This window comes from Gadus morhua, chromosome 20, assembly GCF_902167405.1.
Source record: "Gadus morhua chromosome 20, gadMor3.0, whole genome shotgun sequence".
Taxonomy (NCBI): Eukaryota; Metazoa; Chordata; class Actinopteri; order Gadiformes; family Gadidae; genus Gadus; species Gadus morhua.
The window spans coordinates 4,826,039-4,833,901 of record NC_044067.1 but is presented as its reverse complement, the minus strand read 5'-3'; the positions used below and the strand labels follow the sequence as shown (position 1 = coordinate 4,833,901).

Below are 7,863 nucleotides of genomic sequence, written 5' to 3'. Positions count from 1 at the left end.
ATATTGTGTGTGTGTGTGTGTGTGTGTGTGTGTGTGTGTGTGTGTGTGTGAGCTGACAGTGATAAACATATTGTGGGCATGTGTATGTGTGTGTGTGTGTGTGTTAGAGCTGACAGTGATAAACATATTGTGTGCGTGTGTGTTTGAGCTGCCCGTGATAAACATACTGTGTGAGTGTGTGAGCTGCCCGTGATAAACATACTGTGTGTGTGTGTGTGTGTGTTTCCCAGGACCTGCTGGACCACTCGTGTACGTCTGGCAGCGGCTCCGGCCTCCCGTTCCTGGTGCAGAGGACGGTGGCTCGGCAGATCACCCTGAACGAGTGTGTGGGTGAGTGTCGCTCTACCCTCGCTCCCTCCGTCTCCCTCACTAACAGGGCTTTTATTGTGAAGAGACGTTTCCCAGTGCTTTTTTGGGTAGACCGCCTGTTGCTAACTAGTCCGCTGGGCAAATAATCATTTAAAGCATGATACACTCCATCACTAACGGGGCTTTTATTGTGAAAAGACGTTTCTCAGTGTTTTTTTCGGTAGACCACCTGTTGCCAACTAATCTGCTGGGCTTAGAATCATTTGAAAGCATGATGCACTCCCTCACTAACGGGGCTTTTATTGTGAAGAGACGATTCCCAGTGCTTTCTGGGTATACCGCCTGTTGCCAACTAGTCTGCTGGGCTTGGAACCATTTACAAGCGTGATGCACTCCCTAGTCTCGCAGACCATCATGTGATCTACGCGGAAAGCTCGTCTATCTCATGTGACAAAAAAGAAATTGCACTGTTGATTCACATTTGGTTAAAAAACAAGGCTAAAATATCTTTTATGACCTAACGTGTTCCAATAAAATCAGCCCTTAGTAGCTGAGTGGTTGAAAACAACATGGGTATCATGCAATTCATACTGTGGTAAGTGAATCCATGTATCCATGGCGACCACACCTTGTTTAATCTATTATAAATAAGCACAGTTTTACCAAAACATCAGCTGTTTGCCTTTTTTTTCCCCCCGTCTAATCAAATCACAGAACTGTCATTTTAAACTCATTGTTGTTGTACATGAAAAGTTTGATTATGAATTGAACCTATTAGGATGTTATATTCACTAACGGTTACAACGGCTAACGGCAACGCTCGCTAATTAGAACGTTCACTAACGGTAACGTCCGCTTACGCTAACCGTTGCTAACGCTTGTGGTGCGTCTCCCGGCCGCAGGTAAAGGGCGCTACGGCGAGGTGTGGCGTGGCCAGTGGCAGGGCGAGAGCGTGGCCGTGAAGATCTTCTCCTCCAGGGACGAGAAGTCCTGGTTCAGGGAGACGGAGATCTACAACACAGTGCTGCTACGGCACGAGAACATCCTGGGTATGGAGACGTCTGTCTGTCTGTCTGTCTGTCTGTCTGTCTGTCTGTCTGTCTGTCTGTCTGTCTGTCTGTCTGTCTGTCTGTCTGTCATTGCATGTGTGAGCTTTGATGCATGCATGATGAGTCGACCTAAGTCATTAAAAGAGCTGAAGTTTGGAAACATCAAGCTAATCATTGCAGATGATTGAACCTTTTTCAAGCCCTTTGAGGCTCTGATATGAAGGGCTGCACAAACACAATTGACTCAGCTTGACTTCATAAATAATGACATCCTCTCGCTGCGATACCATTTGTAAAGGGCCTCTACTTTACCACCATGTGTGAGGCAAATTTAGTCATTACCGCGGTCTGTATCAACAGAGATACTCCTGTTGGTACAGTCCATCAGAGGGGTGATCGAATTACCAATCATCTAGGTGGCCACTCCCACTTGTGATGTCCTCAGTGGATCGATTTTAAAGGGGTGATATCATGACGGCAAGTGTGAGTGTGATCAGCCATTACAAGAAGCCGTTTGAAAATATGCTCTCCCTGTGCCCTAGTTGCATCACTAGTGGCCGTTTCCACCTAGATGTATGCTGGATAGATCAGTCCACTACCCTAACCAGTGGACTACGGCAAATGTTGCTGATCTATCCGTCATACATCTCGGTGGACACGCCCACTAGTGATGTTGTAAGACACAGGGAAAGGCAGTGTAATGGCTAATCACACACACCACTGGTGGCGTGATATCACCCCTTTCAAACCGTGAACGACGTCCAAACACAACCTGGTGACGATAAACCAGAGAGCCTTTAAGGCAAGCCCACACCGGACCGAAACTCGTCGTCGGTGAGAAAATCGGCGTCGGTGACATGAGTCTATTTGGTGTGGTCGCTCAAATCGGCCACGTCGGCGTTCATTTCAGCCGCTTCAACATGTGTAATCGGCCATTCGAGTTGGTCATTCTTTTACCATTCTGATTGGTGGAGGGCTAGCAGCTTAACTAGCAAATCAGTGAAGCCCGGAAGTGAGGATGGTAAACATACCAGATAAACAGTGTAATCGAATAAGAGGACCTGCTACTTCCGGTTTTCGTGTTTTCGGAACGTACGGCGTTGGCTGTAATCCCGTAGGTGTGTGCCACCCATGTCGGTGTTCGAGTCGGCCAGATTAAATAGCCCGACGCCCATTTACCGACGCAAATCGGGCAGTTGGTCCGGTGTGTTGGTTGCCTTTAGAGTTTTAAACTGATCTTCATCATCGAATCGAGACTCACGCCCCCTCCTCCTCCTCCTCCTCCTCCTCCTCCTCCTCCTTCAGGCTTTATCGCGTCGGACATGACGTCCAGGAACTCCAGCACCCAGCTGTGGCTCATCACCCACTACCACGAGATGGGCTCGCTGTACGACTACCTGCAGCTCAGCACGCTGGACGCCGGCGGGTGCCTGCGGATGGCGCTGTCCATCGCCAGCGGCCTGGCACACCTCCACGTGGAGATCTTCGGCACGCAGGGCAAGTCGGCCATCGCCCACCGTGATCTGAAGAGCAAGAACATCCTGGTGAACAAGACGGGGCAGTGCTGCATCGCCGACCTTGGTGAGTGTCTAGAACCGCGAAACGACTGCGTCTATGCAGCGCTTTTCTAACCCGTGGCCGTTCAAAGCACTTTACAATGTTGCCCCACATTCACCCGTTCACGCCGTCGGCGGTGTCAACCACGCAAGGCGACAGCAGTTATGTGTGCCTTGCTCGGGGACATCTCGACGCTCAGCTAGGAGGTGCTAGGGGATCGAACTAGCAAACCTTCCGGTTACCCGCCTACCCGGCTCTCTACCTCCTGCGCCACATGCTGCCATAACACTTCCTTTCTATGCAGGGAAAAACGGTCGTTAACAAGGACAAATCTGCCGTTGGCCAAACCACGGTTTGTGACAAACAAGAAACGAAAACAAGAGTACAAAAGAGAGCATATGAAAATAACTCACGAAATATAAAATCTAGGGCCGTGATTCTGACAATGGATATTGTCATTATAATCACGGCAAATGGAACATGATAAAGGTCTAAGTGTTGATGCCGTGGGCGCTGTTTCCCCGGGCTTTTCTTGGCCCCGTTTGTGTTTCTCCACTTGTTTTAGTCAGATGTTCCTGTGTGATGGCGTCGGGTTTGGGGGGTTGGGGGGGGGGGGGGGGGGGGGGGTGCAGTCAGACTCATTGAGGACACTGCCAGCCGGTCTGTTATTAATCAATGTCGTCGTCTCTGTCATTAGAGAGAGTAGCAGTGCTGCCGCTTCGCTAACTAAAAACACATTAAGAGCCACTTCAGCCCGCTGCCGTCGGACTGCCAATGTTCTTTGTGCTGTTAATAAATAATCCAATCCAGCATCCGGATCTAACCTGGGCAGGGAAGGGTTTGGGCATTTTAATTGGCTGTTCTGGCGAAGCCTTCCCTCTCTCTCGCTCTCTCTCTTTCTCTCGTGTGTCGACATGTTCTGGTTTACAGGGAAATCAAGGTTTATTGTTGTTTTGATCGGAACAGGGAGATTGGTTGCTCTGTTGGGGGGCGGGGGGGGGGGGGGGGGGGGGGGGGGGGGGGGAGGGGGGGCGCGGGGGGGCCGATGGGGGTTGGTTGGTGGTGGTGGTGTTGTTGTTGTTGGGAAGAAAATGGAAGAAGTTCAAAGGCAGGGGGAGCCTCTCAGGGCCAAAACCCAGCTGCTTATCTTTCCGTCAGACAGAATTTTAAAAGCATCCTCCCCTCAAACCTTCGTTCTACTCTGGTTAATGTCTTGGAGGACCTACCTGTTACTACGTAGACGTTTTCGTTGGTGCACCGCACAAATCAAGGTTTGACCGAAAATCCTTCTTTCCAGCTTTTGAGTCAAAAGCAAATACTTGACAGCTTATTGAACATTTAAAATGTCCCCCCCCCCCCCCCCCCACCAGGCCTGGCGGTGATGCACTTCCAGGACACCAACGAGCTAGACGTGGGCAACAACCCCAAGGTGGGCACCAAGCGCTACATGGCTCCCGAGGTGCTGGACGACTCGGTGCAGACGGACTGCTTCGAGTCCTACAAGCGGGTGGACATCTGGGCCCTGGGTCTGGTGCTGTGGGAGGTGGCCCGGCGCACCGTCAGCAACGGTCAGTGGGTCGCACGCGCGCACGCACGCACGCACGCACGCACCCGCAATATGTTATCACTGTCAGCTCACAGACACGCTCAGGGCCGTTGCACCAAATTCTGGGCCCTTCTACAGGAGGTACTGATGGGCCCCCGACGGCCACGTCTCCCCCGTCCGTCCGTCCGTCCGCCAACAATTGTTCTCTACCCTCCCCCCCCGAATTCCCCCTACCAGCCCCCTGCGCTGAATTGTTGACGGGGAGGGGGGGGGGGAGAGAACAATTGTTGGCGGACGACGGACGGGGGGGGGGAGACGTGGCCGTGTGCGACCTCCTAACACTATGGGCTGGTGGATAATTCAATTTTTTTTTTTTTTATTGCCATGGGCCCCCCCTCTGCCTTGGGCCCCCCACGACTGCCTCACTTTCCCCCGCAGTCCGTCGGCCCTGGACACGCTATATGTTTAAATATTTCGGTGCACGCACTCACACACAGTCCTCACTCTGTTCTTCTGCTGTTTAAACGATCGTATCAATGGTGCACGGGGACAGACTGGAAGAGATTAGTCTTTGGTCATAACTGTCCTTACAAACGATGTTTGAGGGTTTTAATGTATTATTTCACCCAGTCAAACTCCATTATTTGTGCGACCATCGATTTATTTGAGCGGGAATTAAGGCTCACTTAAAAAAAGGCAACATGCGGTACGTAGAAAGATCGAAAGGCTTGAGGCGTAGGGCGGTTAAGTTAACAGCATTACCAGTTTCCTTGAATGCATCAATGGGTCAATCGATAACGAGAGACTCTGTAAGTGACGTGGCCTTGACTGTCCAATCACACACCCGTTCTTTGATCACAATGACTCACATTTCTTAACAGCACAACAAAGTGTCTTAATCTAGATGTTGCCCTTCTGATAAGCACGCCTGTCCCTTAGTGGTGATGTCAGCAGCAGATTGGTTGTACTTTCTCACCTCAGCTCAGTGGCTGAGCTTATCATTAGCTTACAGTCAGGCAAAAAAACGTTTCATTTGATTGAACGGATGAATAAAAGCTAAAGTTGACTTTGAAGTAGACCTTATCAGCAGTCATGATGTTACTATGGCCCAATCCCATTTCTACCCCTTATCCCTTCCCCTTACCTTCAAAAAAAGGGGGAGGGGTATTGGTAAGGGGTAGAAATGGGTTTTCTACCCTATATATCATGTCATGTTCCCCCCAGGAGCTCAAAGGTGTGTTGTTGTTCTTGCTTTCTCCACCTCCAGGCATCGTGGAAGAATACAAGCCTCCTTTCCACGACGTGGTCCCAAGCGACCCCAGCTTCGACGACATGAGAAGGTGGTGGTGTGTGGACCAACAAAGGCCCAACATCCCCAACAGATGGTTCTCAGACCCTGTGAGTCCAGATGTACATTTGTATTTAAGCAGGTCCAACGTTGTGGTGTAAGGACAGATTGGTAGAGAAGACATTGCATTTAGTGAAGCAGTGAAGAAATCATTCACCTCGGGTCCCCGAAGCAATGACTTGGTAAACATTTTATACTTAAAGTGACCAATGTAATGACTTAATGATTTGTTTTGTCATAACGTTAGCCTCATAGCATAATGCCCAGGTCATATTTTAAGGTTCATGTTGTATTTAGGTTCGAAACTGCCTGAGTCAAATAGATGACATAGGCAGATAGTGATTATGGAATGTAAAAAAAAGCACTCTGACTGGCTTAGGATATAGCCAATGAGACACAGTGAATCAGCAGCGTTACGAGAGTAGAGTTAGGTTAGGTATCACAATATGGCCAAAATATGACTACGGCAATTACGCTATGAGGCTAACGAAAATAAAGACGTCAAAGCTAAAGTCACAGAGGGAAGGAACTGGTGGGCAGTGGGGTGGTGAAGAAGCAGGTAGTGGGCGGCTTCATGATGACCTAACTGTGGCCCCTGTGTCTCCCCAGACCCTATCGTCCATGGCTAAGCTCATGAAGGAGTGCTGGTACCAGAACCCTTCGGCCAGGCTGACGGCGCTGCGCATCAAAAAGACTCTGACAAAGATCGACAACTCGCTGGACAAAATCAAAACGGACATCTGAGGGGCCGCGATGGGGGGAGAGGGGAGCCCCCTCGGGGGCCTGCATCGAGACGTCCAGACCTGGGAGCTGGTCGCATGGAGACCGGAGGATCCAGCCCGGTGCCCTTATAGTGGCACACTGTATTTATTTTGTAAAGGAAACACAAGCTCGACAAGAAGGGGGGACATTTTGGAATCTGAGAGATGGCCCGCAGGGCTTCTCCGAGACCGCCGTTGCATCTTGGGAGATCAGACCGTGAGCTGTAATCATAGGAGAGACATTGAAGCTTCACTGCTGGTGTAAAGTATTCATAGAAGAAGAAGAGGAAGAGGAAGGAGAACGAGACACTGCTGCCGGGGATTTGGAGTGTTCTAGTTTCAGTTTAGAACAACAGAACTTCTTTAACGCGTTATTCATTTTGAAGCACAAATTGGAAGATGTAGTAATTAGCAATACTTCTTTATTTCTGTCATTGCAATGGTACGTCTTGGCATAATTTATTCGCAATGGGGAGTTCTATTTTTTTGTTCTTCTGATGGAAAGTGCTCAACATGCCAGATCAGAATTGGTAGTTTACAACTCGGGTTACTCTCTCGGTTTAGCCTAAGGGATTCACTGATCCTGTAACATTAGTTACCAGAGGTCATAACGAATCATCACAAGAGGTTCTCAACCCAAATGTACCGGAATGTCACGGAAACTCCGCCCTACACTTTGACATTAATACCTTCTCTACATATTCTGTGTTTCTTTATTTTTATCAGGCTTTAAAGAGAAGAATGCTAAAAGAACAAATACGATGTAAGCTAGTTGATGCTGGGACTCATTCCCCCAGGAGCAGTATAAGCCTGTGATGCTGTGTCTTAATGCGTGCATTGTTGTCTTAATGGGTGCATTGTCGGAGTCATTGAAGTCAAACGTCAGCCTTTTTTTTTAATTTCTTTAATATTTTATATCAAATAGTGATTTCTATTAATTAAACAGAAAGATTGTAATCATTGATTGGTCTCTTTTGTTTTGATGCTGTTTACAAGAACAGCCAACAGCTGTGTCTCTATCCAACTCTACTGGTATGAGTCTACTGCTTAGTAGTACTGACAATTCTCACCCTCAAACAAAATATCACCCACATATAAACACTGTACTACATACTGTCATCCAAATATATACACCTGTATTAATTTCTCCCAAATATATACACATTGTACCACAGTCAACATAATACATACAAACTACTGAATAGTGTCACTATACTTTTGTCAGCCGGCATAGAATCTGCTTGTTTTTTTAAACCAGACTAGGTCTCATTCACATTGTCAACAGAAGGGCTA

At 48.5% G+C, this 7,863-nt stretch overlaps 1 protein-coding gene across 1 annotated transcript in view; it reads left to right on the top strand.

Annotated features, from left to right (window-relative positions):
- Positions 1–7,534, top strand: part of acvr1l (activin A receptor, type 1 like) — a 26,504-nt gene extending 18,970 nt beyond the window's left edge. Inside the window, 6 exon segments of the mRNA XM_030343577.1 lie at positions 231–330; positions 1,212–1,358; positions 2,664–2,939; positions 4,286–4,483; positions 5,729–5,859; positions 6,419–7,534. Coding sequence (XP_030199437.1) covers positions 231–330; positions 1,212–1,358; positions 2,664–2,939; positions 4,286–4,483; positions 5,729–5,859; positions 6,419–6,553 — 987 coding nt within the window. The 3' untranslated portion in view covers positions 6,554–7,534.
- The last annotated feature ends 329 nt before the right edge of the window (positions 7,535–7,863 follow it).